Genomic DNA, 13,979 nt, shown 5'->3' with positions numbered 1-13,979 from the left:
AAATCGAATTTTATCCGTTTTTATTAAAAAGTCAATTTCCTTATCGTTTTCTTTTCGTTTATTATTATTTATTTTTTTTGGGTTGCTGTATAAATAAATAAATAAATAACATCATCAACAAGAACTTTATTAACATAATTATCGACAATAAATTTAAACCAACCGAACCAGGTTTTCAAGTTCTCCTTACAATCATTAACTTAAACCTAGTCAAACCTACAATATCATAATGACATAACTTACAGGAATTTAAAAGCCACAATTCTACAACTTGAGCATATTTGCCACGAGGAACATAAAAAGCGTATATGACTCGGAACAGCTTTTCTAACTAATATGTTGTTTCATCCCTACGGTTGGAATCGCTGGACCGTTTACGTTTTGCAGCACTCTTGTGTCTTCCCTTTCGTGGCTCACCAATAATCTCCGTCAAACAGCTATGCACAAAGTTTTTAATCTCGTTAAGCAACTTCATATCTTGAGAATCCATCCGATCTATCAACACTGAATCAACTATGCTTCCAATTTCCTTTATAGCAGCAACCTGTATGAAGAATGGTCAAACATATGCAAGTATTCCACATAGGAGGGAAAAAAAGGACCAACTATATTATAAATGGGCTCTTTGGAATCTGACTTACCGTCCTTTGAAACTCGGATTCGAGTGATTTAGGTTGCCTTATAAATTTACGGGTAATTTTCTCATACCACTGCATGTACTCACTTTCATCCACATCATCAACACCATCCACAATATGTTGTTTGTGGTCCAACCAATCCTTTACCTCTGTGTGAACTTTTCTTTTGGCCTCTGATTCTGTATCTTTTGTCAAATCTTTTACCTCTGCGTGCACTTTTTCTTTGGCCTCTGATCATGTATCTTTTGTCAAATCTATCCCTTGATCACCAGATCAGATCCTTTTCTCCCATTGCTTGACCTTCTGTGGGATTGGCTGAGGCGAGCCAAATTGCCTTAAGCAACGATCTGGCATGTGTCTTTCTACCTTGTCAATGCATATCAGCTAGGGCCGGCAATTACAGACACGATACGATAAAACGATACAAAAGCGGCACGAGATAAATGAGTTTGGACCGCACGATTATTAATTGAGTCGTTAACGGGCTGGCACGAATAACACGAAAATAAATGGGCTGGATTCGTGCCAGTCCGTTTAACACGCTTAACCCGTTTAGTTACATGATAGAGACTTTGTTCCCAGTTGGGATATAAGCGCGCGTATAGCGCTCAATTGTTTCAGTTGATGCATCCTCAGGACACTTGGAAAAGCACTTTTTCAACCAAGTAAGCTTCAACATTCCGCCATTCAGGTCCTCCGGGGCTTTTCCTAGTAGCTTCTCACAAACTACACTAGGTGAGTTTGATTGTGGACCTACCACAGGGTTTCCTTCAATTGCCAGACCAAGTATCAGCCCAACATCCTCAAGGGTTATGGTCATTTCTCCTACAGGCAAGTGAAACGTATTGGTTTCTCTCCTCCACCTGTCTGTTAGAGCTGAGATGAGCGAGTTATCGAGCGAAAACGAGGGGATCAATCTAAGGTACCCAAATCCCGCCTTCTCAACCAACTCAATTTGTTTTCGGGTGAGCTTCCACTGTACCAGCATCGAAGGGTGTTGATGACATCTAAGCACACCTCGCTCCTGCACGTGTAAAAATTAATTTTTAGCCACAAAACGTAGTACCCAATTAACACAAGTTTATAAATACAGGAAAAATAACAACCTGCCCATCCCAAACAGCTGAGGAGACATGGTTCTCTTGATCATATAGCACAGACTTATCAATTGGTCCAGGATCTGCAACAATTGCCATTTGAGCTGCAAACAAGAATAATAATTTAAAAAAAAAAGAAACAATGAAATATTAAATCAAAACTAGACCCATGATGGGTGCTTCATCATATGTTAAGTTAATCGTAACAGCAATAGTTGAGGGTAAATAAACAAAATCCTAGATAAGTTAAACAGTCAGCCAATGACTAAGCTTAAATATGACTAGATCAAGGAATGTGACATTAAGATCAGAAAAATATTCCATTCACCAACATACTCATAAGTCATACCATACATGTAACATACACAGGGAAAAAAAAATCTTATCAACATAAACGGATGATTAAGCCAAAAGCTAAAGTCATTAATTTTTTAATATTTCTTTCATTCCAAACTGCTTTAAATCAGAGTGTTGATAAATCTTTCCAAGGGCTTAATAATAGTTTAGGATTTTGTCTGAATGTTCAAGTATAACAATGAAGGGGCATATGCTGTGCTGAAGCCTCCAAATTTTGAAACTCCATCTTTCCATTCCTTCGAAGCCGTAGAAAGGCCAAAGGTACGAGACGTAGTGACATAGTCCATGAATTTTTTATTCCGAATAGTGGGATGAGTATATGTAACAGATCGTTAGTCCATTTTTTTCTACCTCTGTCACTCTATCTGTTTTTAGTGCCGTCTACGACCCTTTTGTGAGAGGAAGAAAGTAATGGACTTGTTTGATATATGGGTTCAAACTACGGTTATTGATTAGAACTTTTGAAATTTAAATTTTTTATAAGAGAAAAATACTGTAGCAGAACCAAAATCATGGGTTTGCACTGTAGCAGAAGCCATATACCAAACATACACTAAGGGCATGTTTACTTTGCATCAAAGAGAAAGGAGAAGTAAGGATTGATTCCTTTTCTCATCTAATAATGTGTTTACTTACAAAATTAGTAATTAATATTTAGTGGGCCCCACACAATATGGGGAATGAGGAAAGGGAATACCAATCTTTGCACCCCTCTTAGTATTGATTCCTTGTCAAAGTGAATGAATGCTAAATTTACTTATCTACCTTTAATGAATTACTATATAATCAATGATTAATTAATTGTGTAAAAAGACATTTTAGTGATTACATTCATAATATTACTATTCCTAATTTTAGTAAACATAAGAAAGAGAATGAGTTTGTTTCCCATCACACCATCTAATAGTCAAGTAAACACATGAAAGGGAATGAATGACCCTTAAATCCTATTACTTTCTTTTCCTTTCCAATCCCATTATCTTTTCAAATACATTCCTTTACGGTTTAATAAACACGCCCTAAGAGTCGAACAATTTATAGGGTTAAATTTTTTTTTTTTTTTTTTTTTTGTCATCTTTTCCTTATAATTTCTTTGATTTTGATCTTTGTCATTGGAGGTCTGAAAATCAAGGTTATTAATGTAGGAGGCTCACAAGGCTACGTTTAAGTATCTCTTTGAGCTTGTTGCTGGTCTGAAACATATGCTTTCAACAAGAGTAAGTTGCTCATTCGTCATCTTTTCTCATTCAAATTTCGAATTATGGGCATTGTTGTCACTGTTGTTATTTGCTTGAAGCAGGTGATTGAGAGTGGAGTCCCCGTGTTGGCCATAGAAGGGAGCGTTCCGAATGAAAATGAAGGGCAGGTGATTGAGAGTGGAGTCCCCGAGGGAGCGTTCCGAATGAAAATGAAAGGCAGGTGGTTGAGAGTGGAGTCCTCGTGTTGGCCATAGAAAGGAGTGTTCCGAATGAAAATGAAGGGAGTATTCTGAATGAAATTGAAGGGAGTGTTCCGAATGAAAATGAAGAGAGTCCTTGCAATGAAAAAGAACCCAGTGTTCTGAATGAAAGTGAAGGGAGTGTTTTGAATGAAAACGAATGCAGTATTCCGAAGGAAAATCAAGGGAGTGTTCCGAATGACAACGAACTCGGTATTCTGAATGAAAATGAAGTGAGTGTTCCGAAAGACAACAAAGTGCTGTGATTGAAAATGAAGGGAGCGTTCTGAATGAAAGCAAACGCAGTGTACCGATTGAAAACAAACGCAGTGTACCGAAGGAAAACAAAGAGCAAGAAGACAACGACATAGAAATGAAGCCAAGTGAGGAAAACGACATAGAGATGAAGCCGAGTCAAGACAATGCAGGAGAGATGAAGCCGAGTGAAGACAATGACGTAGAGATGAAGCCGAGTGAAGACAACGATGCAGAGATGAAGCCGAGTGAAAATGCATAGCACGCCAAGATCTACCGGACTTGCGAATTCATTGCTAATGACATCCGAAGAATTTTGTCTATATCTCTCGTGACCATTTTTGTAAAAGAAGACTGAGCAAAGACACAATAAGCGCATGCCAAGAAGTGATTACTCTTTGTTAATAGAGCAAAATTGGCATGCGAATATACCAGAGGCCCTGGATGTTAGCATGTTCTTCTTTTCACGTATAATAATGTTATTCAAATTACTTGAAAATATTCGGACATAATTGTTTTTCCTTGTGTTTCAGTTAATAAGCAACTAGTACTTAGTAGTTACACCATTCTTTTCCTAAACCGAATTTTATCCATTTTCATTAAAAAGTAAATTTCCTTACCGTTTTCTTCTCGTTTATTTATTTACTTTGTTTTTGGGTTGCTATATAAATAAATAAATAATATCATCAACAAGAACTTTATTAACATAATTATCTACAATAAATTTAAACCAACCGAACCAGGTTCTCAAGTTCTCCTTACAATCATTAACTTAAACCTAGTCAAACCTACAATATCATAATGACACAACCTACCTACGGGAATTTAAAAGCAACAATTCTACAACTTGAGCATATTTGCCACGAGGAACATAAAAAGCGTATGACTCCTCGGAACAGCTTTTTCAACTAATCTGTTGTGTCATCCCTACTGTTGGAATTGTTGGACCGTTTGCGTTTTGCAGCACTCTTGCGTCTTCCCTTTCGTGGCTCACCAATAATCTCCGTCAAACAGCTATGCACAGAGTTCTTAATCTCGTTAAACAACTTTTTATCTCGAGAATCGATCTGATCTATCAACACTGAATCAGCTATGTTTTCAATTTCCTTTATAGCAGCAACCTGTACGAAAAATGGTCAAACATATGCAAGTATTCTACATAGGGGGGAAAAAAGGACCAACTATATTATAAATGGGCTCTTTGGAATCTGACTTACCGTCCTCTGAAACTCGGATTCGAGTGATTCAGGTTGCCCGATAAATTTACGGGTAATTTTCTCATACCACTGCATGTACTCACTTTCATCCACATCATCAACACCATCCACAATATGTTGTTTGCGGTCCAACCAATCCTTTACCTCTGCGTGCACTTTTCCTTTAGTCTCTGATTCTGTATCTTTTGTCAAATCCTTTACCTCTGCGTGCACTTTTCCTTTGGCCTTTAATTCTGTATCTTTTGTCAAATCTATCCCTTGATCACCAGATCGGATCCTTTTCTCCCATCGCTTGACCTTCTGTGGGATTGGCTGAGGCGAGCCAAACTGCCTTAAGCAACGATCTGGCATGTGTCTTTCTGCCTTGTCAATGCATATCAGCATAGTCCTTGCTAACTTCAAGTTCAAATTGTCTTTTATGTGATCAGGTACCACTGCAAAATCTATATCTTTGTAGGGAAGCCACTGAACCTGTATTTATTTAATAAATGACCAAATTTTCATCATAAGTGATTATCATATACATCAAGAAGCCATGTATTCACTTACATCACTAGATGTGAGGTTATCTAAGGCCTTGCGATAAGCAACTATATTGGAGGTTGATCTTGGTCCACTTTGTCTTCCTTTCCACCTAAGTGCAAATGGGAAGTTACCACTTGGATCCTCATTGATCTTTGGTCGCCCAATGTTAAGGTGAAAATAACTCCAACACTACATAACAACATATAGCATCATCTTAACGCCTTTAACATCACAGAAAGATCCAATTGTCTTACTACAAACCCCAAACCCAACTCAACAACAAGAATAAAAACAAAGAGAGAGAAAAAAAAAAAAAGGTCGAGTTTACCTACCTGTAATAGAGTCAAAGAGCCGCTAATGGTGCCTTGAGATTTGATAGAGGCATTACCAAGAGTCCTATAAAGGAACGACAGTGCTGCTGCTCCCCATGCAAATTTTCCCGCTTCCTCAAAATTTTCAAAGAAAGAGAGATACATGATAGAGACTTTGTTCCCAGTTGTTGTGGAAAATATAGTGCTGCCAACGAGATACAGGATATAAGCGCGCGTATAGCGCTCAATTGTTTCAGTTGATGCATCCTCAGGACACTTGGAAAAGCACTTTTTCAACCAAGTAAGCTTCAACATTCCGCCATTCAGGTCCTCCGGGGCTTTTCCTAGTAGCTTCTCACAAACTACACTAGGTGAGTTTGATTGTGGACCTACCACAGGGTTTCCTTCAATTGCCAGACCAAGTATCAGCCCAACATCCTCAAGGGTTATGGTCATTTCTCCTACAGGCAAGTGAAACGTATTGGTTTCTCTCCTCCACCTCTCAGTTAGAGCTGAGATGAGCGAGTTATCGAGCGAAAACGAGGGGATCAATCTAAGGTACCCAAATCCCGCCTTCTCAACCAACTCAATTTGTTTTCGGGTGAGCTTCCACTGTACCAGCATCGAAGTGTGTTCATGACATCTAAGCACGCCTCGCTCCTGCACGTGTAAAAATTAATTTTTAGCCACAAAACGTAGTACCCAATTAACACAAGTTTATAAATACAGGAAAAATAACAACCTGCCCATCCCAAACAGCTGAGGAGACATGGTTCTCTTGATCATATAGCACAGACTTATCAATTGGTCCAGGATCTGCAACAATTGCCATTTGAGCTGCAAACAAGAATAATAATTAAAAAAAAAAAGAAACAATGAAATATTAAATCAAAACTAGACCCATGATGGGTGCTTCATCATATGTTAAGTTAATCGTAACAGCAATAGTTGAGGGTAAATAAACAAAATCCTAGATAAGTTAAACAATCAGCCAATGACTAAGCTTAAATATGACTAGATCAAGGAATGTGATATTAAGATCAGAAAAATATTCCATTCACCAACATACTCATAAGTCATACCATACATGTAACATACACAGGGAAAAAAAAAATCTTATCAACAGAAACGGATGATTAAGCCAAAAGCTAAAGTCATTAATTTTTTAATATTTCTTCCATTCCAAACTGCTTTAAATCAGAGTGTTGATAAATCTTTCCAAGGGATTAATAATAGTTTAGGATTTTGTCTGAATGTTCAAGTTTTGTAAAAGAGAAAATTTCAAAGGACTTATAATTTTTTGATTTCCTTTTTTGTATTACAAGGATTCTCCCTTTCTCTTTTAAAAGTCTAGGCTTTTATTATTCAGGGAGAATTTATTCAAAAAAATTTGGTGAAACAACTGAGCTTTCCTAATCCTTTCACCAATAACAAGGAGAAAGCCCAAGCCTCTAAATAGATTACGAATTAAACAGTTTTCAGTCCGAAACAGGAATAATCCGAGCAAAAAAAGGTCAAAATGTTAGCTTTATCACAGAACGAAAATTTCCGTGTTTAAGTTTTTTTTTTTTTTTTTTTAGTAGAACAAAGTATCTATTAACCAATAGATACAATCAATGGTGGAAGATATCCAACCATTAAAGACACGAACTTTACCAGATTCTTTGACGAGAGCAGCGAAATCGAAAAAGAAGATTTGCTTTAGGTTGTGCTGCTGTAAACGTAATGGGAACCCTAGCAGTACAAAGGATAGAGAGAGAAAGAGAGAGAGGACGATGAGTTTGTCCCTATCGTAGTTGTTCTCAATTTCCATTTCCGTGTTCATAATTTTTCACTTATATTTATTCTCAGATTTTCTCAGTAACCAAACAGAAAGAGAAAATTAAAACCCTAGAAACCCAAAATCAGAGAAGTAGAAGCCTTAATAAAATAATATGAGAGTAAGATCTAACCGAGAAATTTCTGAGCGGAAACGACAACAACGGGATGAGAATCAGAAATCGACGACCTTCACCTGGAACGATATCAGAAACCCTCCACAACGACGACGACGATGTCGTCTCATCGGATGGACCCAGATTTAAGGTCGTAGAAAGCTCTGAAGATAATGTCTAGCCAAAACGCAAAAACGGAGGAAAAATTAAAATAAATTAAAAAAACGACGTCGTTTTCTTGGTAGCTGTCAGCGATTGTTCTCACGCTGACAACGAATACGACAACGACAAAAAACTCGTGATTGGGTTGAAGATACCGTCCCGTCCTACCCATTTGGCTATTTTGTTTAAATAATAAATTAAGGTGCTTTAAACAATTAGTATTATGTATTGCATTCACTATTTATGCCATTGCCTTAAAACAAAATTTTTACTAATCATGGGAAGTCCACTCTCTTTTCTCTAAAATTCTTTCAAATTATAGTACAAAAAAAGTTTTTTTAACTAAAAAAATATTATATTTATGGTAGCTTCTAATATGTTGAAATTATACGTGATTATGCTCAAATTTGGGTGTTTTTTGTTTTGTAAAATATTAAATTCGTGTGTGTATCAATGATAATTGGACTACAATTTAAGTCATTGTGTTTGTTTGGACTAAATAACATTATTTTGACAATATCTTCAAAATAATGCAAACAAGAAACAGTTAACTTTTTTTGTCAGCTACAAATATAATTTAATTGGTGATTACTAATTCTATTGAAAACTATTCACTAAATTTGGTCATTTCTCCGTTGGGAGGACAATATTTGAACGTTACCCAATACCCACCACCAAAAACTATTTGGCTTAACCCTTTTTCTTTGTCGTTTTCCTTTTGATAAATAGTGTCATTTGTCATTTTTCTCTTTCTCTTTTGGACTTGCCCAGCCAAAATATAGCTTATTATACCGACACTTAATGTGTTTTGCTAAAATTATACAGACACCTCCTTTGATAGAAATTAATCACGTCAATATCTCTTGACTTTTTATAAAAATTATAAGGACACCCACTCTATTAGTTGACCGTAAATCTTGACCGTTAAATTTCTTTAAAATGCCAAAAATGCCCTTCTATTTACTAAAAAATGTTTCTAAGTTGTACATAATATTAAAAAAGATGTTTATACCCTTATTTAGCGTAAAAAATGAGTTTAGTTAATTTTTACACATTTATAACTATAATTTTCACTCTAATAAAAATAAATATTTTTTTTTGTAAAAATCTTTTGTTTTAGTAATGTTATCCATCCACTAAACTAGGTATTAAATTAAAAACCATTTAATATTTGATACATTATTAAGACTAACTATATTATAATGAAAATTAATTTAATTGAAAGAATAAATTAAATTCGACAATTTTATCATAATAATGAAACAAAATGGTTTAAATTAAATTTAAAACATTAATGATAAAAAATATAATAAAAAAATTAAATGCATTAACTTTTTTTAATATATTTTTACGTTAACTCTTTAAAAAAATATATTACAACACGACCTAACACAATTTTTTATTAAAAAATCAAATAAAAAAAAGAAATTAAATTTAACAAAGAAATAGTTTCAACATTTTTCATTAAAATTTAACAGAGTTTCAATTAAAGAGTGCTGTAATTTTAATAATACACAGAGTCATTGTTCTAAGCCCAAAAAAAAAAAAAACGTTTGATCACATTTATATCACGTGGATTCCAACTAGTTAATCATTTACTCCTCATGACTTGGGTAAAACCGTAACTTAAATCATCATGATAATATGTAACGCTTTTAAGAATTAAGTATATTTAATTATACTAATTGTGAATTATTAATGTGTTTAATTTAATTTTTATAATTAATTAATAAATTTTAAATTATCTTCAGTATTTATGATTTCAACCAAATTTTTTTTAAAAATACACTTAAATTCTAATGTATTTTCCTTTTTCCATTTTCTTTTCTTTTTTTCTTTTTTCTTTTTTTCCTTTTTCTTTTTTTTTTCTTTTTTTTTCCTTTTTCTTTTTTTTCCTTTCCTTCTTTTCCCTTTTCTTCTTTCCTTCCCGCGGCTGCAGACGTCTCTCTCTCTCTCTTTCTTTCTGTTTCTTCTTCTCTCTCTCCTCTGGTTCTTCCACGGCAGCCCACTTCTCTCTCTCTTTCTCTCCCTTTTTCTTCCACCGCCGGCCACTTCTTCTCCGGGCTCTCTCTCTCCCGCCGGCCTTCTCTCTCCGGCCATTTCTCTCTCTCTCACTCGGCTGTTTGGCCGAGACACTAAAAAAAAAAAAGACAAAAACGAGAGAAATGGAGAGAAACAAGCTTCAATCACTTTGAGGTAAAGATTTCTTAAAAACTCACACTTAAATTTGAGTTATTAATTTGAGAATTTAAAATTTTAGTTAAATCGGAATAATTTTGAGTTAGGGTTTAGATTTGAACAATTGTTGTTAGAATTAAATTAAATTTGAGAGTTTTTAGTTATTGGACTTGTTGAATTGATTGAAAACTGATTTTGATGATTTCTAGATAATTTATTTTCAAATTGAACTTAAATTGTAAGTTTGGCATTTTTCTTATTTATGTCGGTATGTTGTCGAAATTTTTAAAAAAATTTGTTTTTAAGCTGAAATTAAATAGGAAACTAAACTCATGAATTGGATTTCAATTTTTAAAAAACCCTCAAAGTGAATAATAAAATCATTTGTGAAACTTGGATTTGAGTCAAGGCACACTAATAGGAAACAATTAAACAACTTTAAGGAAAGCGGAGGTTAGGGTGACGAGATATTGCTTTTGTGATAAAGCTAGTGGAGAAGTTAGCTACATGTTTGACATCCGAGAGGTAAGATATTCTTCTCATATCTTTGTTAGCCTATTTTAAAGTGTTTTGGCCAAGTAATGTTCTCAAAAGGTAAGTATATGTTGATAAAGAAAAGTACTTTCAAGACAATAGCTTGATTTTTGTTATTGATCTCATAATGGATTGATTTCAAGTTTTTAATGAATATTTTTTTAAGATAAGATACCTTGCTAACTGGTAAGCCCACTGATGGCCTAGATAGGATATGGAGATCGTATCTTTGGGGGCAGAACTCGAAACCCGGACGGGTCACTATGGTGGTATCTTTTGGGCCTTGCTTTGGTCGTAAGTAATTTAATTACTTAAATTACTTGCTGGTTGCCTATAATCTGGAATTTCAATTTATTTACCTTTTAGAAAAAGGTTGTTTGGTTCTGATTGATTTCTTTCAGGCCTAATTATTTCATTTTATTTACTTATTTATTCAGTTTTATAAATCTTATCCTACTGGGCTTTTCGCTCATTTTTTTATGTTTCAAATGTATTTAACCTCACCCAGACGACGTTAGAAGTAGCACATAATAGGTGAGGAATTCAGTTCTAGAAGAAAGGAAGCGGTGAAGCAGTTTCCATCTTGATCAGACTAATTAAGGCATGTATTAACTATGGATTGTAAAACCTTAAACATAACTAGACTGTGGTTAATGTCAGTTATTTACTTTTTTGTATTTAATTATGTATGCCCAAATTATAACCCTGTGGATGCCGGAGGCTGACTTTTGATGTTGATCTTAATAGTAATTGTGTTTTGTAAAATCTGCCTCACTTTTTCTTAAAACTCGATTTCGTTAAAATAACATGGCTTGTTTAGAAATACCTGAGTGTTTGGGATTTGAAATTAAATTTTGAAATGTTAATGGTTTAATCACCCTCTTAATCAGGTTTAATTTCTAAACAAGCCTCCACGTCACTAACTCATGTTTGGGGGCGTGACAGATGATGTAAACCGAGATTGATGGAGATCGAAGGCCAAGAAGAGTACGACGCAAAAATCCAACTCAGGAAGGGTCATGATAAGGCCGTGTTTGGTAGAGGGCTTGGGCTTAGCACCGACGACAGAACAGTGTCTCGTCGTCACGTCGCTTTCGAATTGAAATCGGGCGCGAAACAAACAGAGCCCATTGGTGTTTCGTTTGAGGTTCTGGGGAAGAATCCCGTTTGGGTCTGGAGCAAAGATGATGGGGAAATTAGGGTTTTCAGGAGGTCGGAAAAGGGAGAATTGGCCACCGGGGATTGGTTTTGCGTGTCCGGCAAGAAACCCGCCTGGTTTGTTCTTAGAGATATCGGCGTCGAAGAAGGAACAGAGAGACTTTCGGAAGACGATGGGATTGAATGGGCGGCTGAGAATTCGCGAAGCGGGTTAGAATTAGAGGGTTTTGATGTTTCGGACATTGACCCTGTTAAAGGTTTGATCTATGAACCCTAATTACGAAAAATGATGCCTTGAAATTTGAATGATCTTTGATTCGATTTTTGTGTGCTTTGTCGTAGAGAATTGTAAATTTGTAATAATGATGTCTTAAAAGACTTGAGAGTAAGAAAATAAAGATAAAATTAAAAATAAGATTTTTCATGGGTAAGTGAGAATTTTGTATGTGTTGATTTAGTCTTCCGTGTATGTCAATAATAGATATAAATATACACCTATATAGCATTATTAAAGTCACCACATATATAGAAATAAGAAGCATTGGAGCATATAAAAGTGAAAAGCATTACTTTAACGTTGGAAAAGTGTATTTATAGTATGGGATAATTAAATTTCTTGGTGTTATATTCTCACATCAATGTTACATTGAATATATATTATATTACGTTTCTCACTTCTACATGGTACTAGAAAGTCTTTCATAATCATATATTTGGCTTTTGGGTTTTGCCTCTTATGCTCCAACATTCCAATCCAAAAGATTGCTACTTTTTTGGTTGCTCATTGATAATCTAGTATATGACATTTTTTCTCGGTGAATTGCATTTTCAGCAATCAGTTTTGGGACTGTGGAGTTACTGATATTATATTATTATGTATCATTTTATTTCTTTCGGGAATGCAGAGTTTGGTTTTGTGGTAATGGGGCATGAGTTTGACCACTATCCCAAGCTTATGATCCGTGATGTGCAGAAGTGGGACTGGTTTCTTGAAGAAGACGTGAAAGAAAGCGAAGATGAGGAGAAGTTCGAGAAGAAAAAGAAGAGGGGTGTGAGCAAAAGGAGGAAAAGAGGTAAGGATAACGAGAATGATGATGATGAAGAGTGGACCGGTGAGAGTGAAGATGACAAAGAGCTTGTGAGAAAAGCAAATAATAGGTCAAAGTATTCTACAAGATCAAAGGACCGTGACAAGCCTCAGAAGGATAATTCTCAAGATAGTAAAAAGTCTTCACAGAAGAAAGTTTATATTGCTGCTGATGATGAGGAGGATGAAATGCTTGGGGGGTTTGTTGTTGGTGATGAGGATGTGGGCCATGAGGAAGAAATGAACGGTGACGATGAAGAAGAGGAAGAATTTGTGGATGATGATGATGATGAGTGATGGAAAGAATAATATTTGTTGTTTGTTTGTGTATTGTATATTTTTGTTTGTTTTTGTTCCTTCTTCCTCGAGCAGTTGGGTCAAGTCACAGTATTCTGTATAAGCAACTCATCATGTACTAATAACATGTGTTCTGTTGCAATTATCAGAAAGAAAAAAATGTTCTGTTTCCCGTATCCTTGTTTTGTTTAGAATTTAAAATTCTTTTACTTTGTGAATTATGAAATTTCTTGTCTTAAATATTATGGAGAAAAGTTACCATGATTTGTGAATTAGATATAGTCTTCTTGTTCTAAAAATTTATTGTCAAAGTGTTGTTATTTTGAGATCAGTGTGATTTAAAAGGAATTAAAATTTTGTGGGGTTAATATACGAGTAAACCATTTCTTAAGCGTGGGAAGATTTGTAAAATTCATTTTAAAAGAGCCAGTATAACCTAAGCCCCCACTCAACTATTTTGTTTCCTTAAAAATTTATACATAAATAAGAAGTGTGTTACAATAAACCCCCATTAAAATTTTCAAAAATTAATTTTGTAGTCCCCATTAATTTTTTAACTTAATTATTAGCCCCCATTGATATAAATTCTTGACTCCGTCGCTGCAAATAAAAGATGCCTTATTAAAAGATTTCAGATAAAAAGAACGATGGAAGCAGACTTGTCTAAACGAAGGGAAAAATCGCCTTTTACCAAAGACTTGTCGCAAGTGCATAACAGAGGTGAACATATGCAAATAACCACTGAGTACGAGGGTATTCTACACAATCTACATGAATAACCACATACACTA

The 13,979-nt window shown here is 35.0% G+C and overlaps 2 protein-coding genes across 8 annotated transcripts; one reads left to right on the top strand and one right to left on the bottom strand.

Annotated features, from left to right (window-relative positions):
• Positions 1-4,496: 4,496 nt before the first annotated feature.
• LOC21388596 (protein MAIN-LIKE 2) lies at positions 4,497-7,944 on the bottom strand. Of its 2 annotated transcripts, none has more exons than XM_010107949.2 (6): positions 7,495-7,684; positions 6,581-6,675; positions 5,860-6,498; positions 5,552-5,716; positions 5,003-5,473; positions 4,497-4,906 (listed from the first exon to the last, which is right to left on the bottom strand). In XM_010107949.2, the coding sequence occupies exons 1-6, from the start codon at positions 7,661-7,663 to the stop codon at positions 4,694-4,696; spliced, it is 1,752 nt and encodes a 583-aa protein (XP_010106251.2). In that variant the 5' UTR covers positions 7,664-7,684; the 3' UTR covers positions 4,497-4,693. The 2 variants fall into 2 exon arrangements, with proteins under 2 accessions (XP_010106251.2, XP_024027903.1); XM_024172135.1 differs by lacking the exon at positions 7,495-7,684 and adding an exon at positions 7,791-7,944 and having other exon boundaries at positions 4,499-4,906.
• Positions 7,945-10,029: 2,085 nt separating this feature from the next.
• Positions 10,030-13,414, top strand: LOC21388595 (mitotic apparatus protein p62). 6 transcript variants are annotated; one of them, XM_024172137.1, is made up of 6 exons: positions 10,030-10,130; positions 10,556-10,637; positions 10,858-10,940; positions 11,155-11,247; positions 11,592-12,061; positions 12,710-13,414. In XM_024172137.1, exons 5-6 carry the CDS (start codon positions 11,611-11,613, stop codon positions 13,186-13,188), a joined length of 930 nt encoding a protein of 309 aa, XP_024027905.1. In that variant the 5' UTR covers positions 10,030-10,130; positions 10,556-10,637; positions 10,858-10,940; positions 11,155-11,247; positions 11,592-11,610; the 3' UTR covers positions 13,189-13,414. The 6 variants fall into 6 exon arrangements, with proteins under 6 accessions (XP_024027905.1, XP_024027908.1, XP_024027907.1 ...); XM_024172140.1 differs by having other exon boundaries at positions 10,854-10,940; XM_024172139.1 differs by lacking the exon at positions 10,556-10,637.
• Positions 13,415-13,979: the final 565 nt, after the last annotated feature.

This window comes from Morus notabilis, unplaced genomic scaffold (genome assembly GCF_000414095.1).
Source record: "Morus notabilis unplaced genomic scaffold, ASM41409v2 Scaffold847, whole genome shotgun sequence".
In the NCBI taxonomy this organism is placed as follows: Eukaryota; Viridiplantae; Streptophyta; class Magnoliopsida; order Rosales; family Moraceae; genus Morus; species Morus notabilis.
The sequence above is the reverse complement of the archived record's forward strand: the minus strand, read 5'-3'. Positions and strand labels throughout refer to the sequence as shown.

What these genes read in the sequence shown, in the direction of transcription:
- LOC21388595 (XM_024172141.1), top strand. Translation starts at nt 11,611, where the DNA reads ATGGAGATCGAAGGCCAAGAAGAGTACGACGCAAAAATCCAACTCAGG. An exon ending in GGACATTGACCCTGTTAAAG is followed by an intron (nt 12,062 to 12,709) that starts GTTTGATCTATG and finishes TCGGGAATGCAG; the next exon opens with AGTTTGGTTTTGTGGTAATG.
- LOC21388596 (XM_010107949.2), bottom strand. Translation starts at nt 7,663, where the DNA reads ATGAACACGGAAATGGAAATTGAGAACAACTACGATAGGGACAAACTC. An exon ending in CAGCTGTTTGGGATGGGCAG is followed by an intron (nt 6,499 to 6,580) that starts GTTGTTATTTTT and finishes TTACACGTGCAG; the next exon opens with GAGCGAGGCGTGCTTAGATG. An exon ending in ATAACCTCACATCTAGTGAT is followed by an intron (nt 5,474 to 5,551) that starts GTAAGTGAATAC and finishes AAATAAATACAG; the next exon opens with GTTCAGTGGCTTCCCTACAA.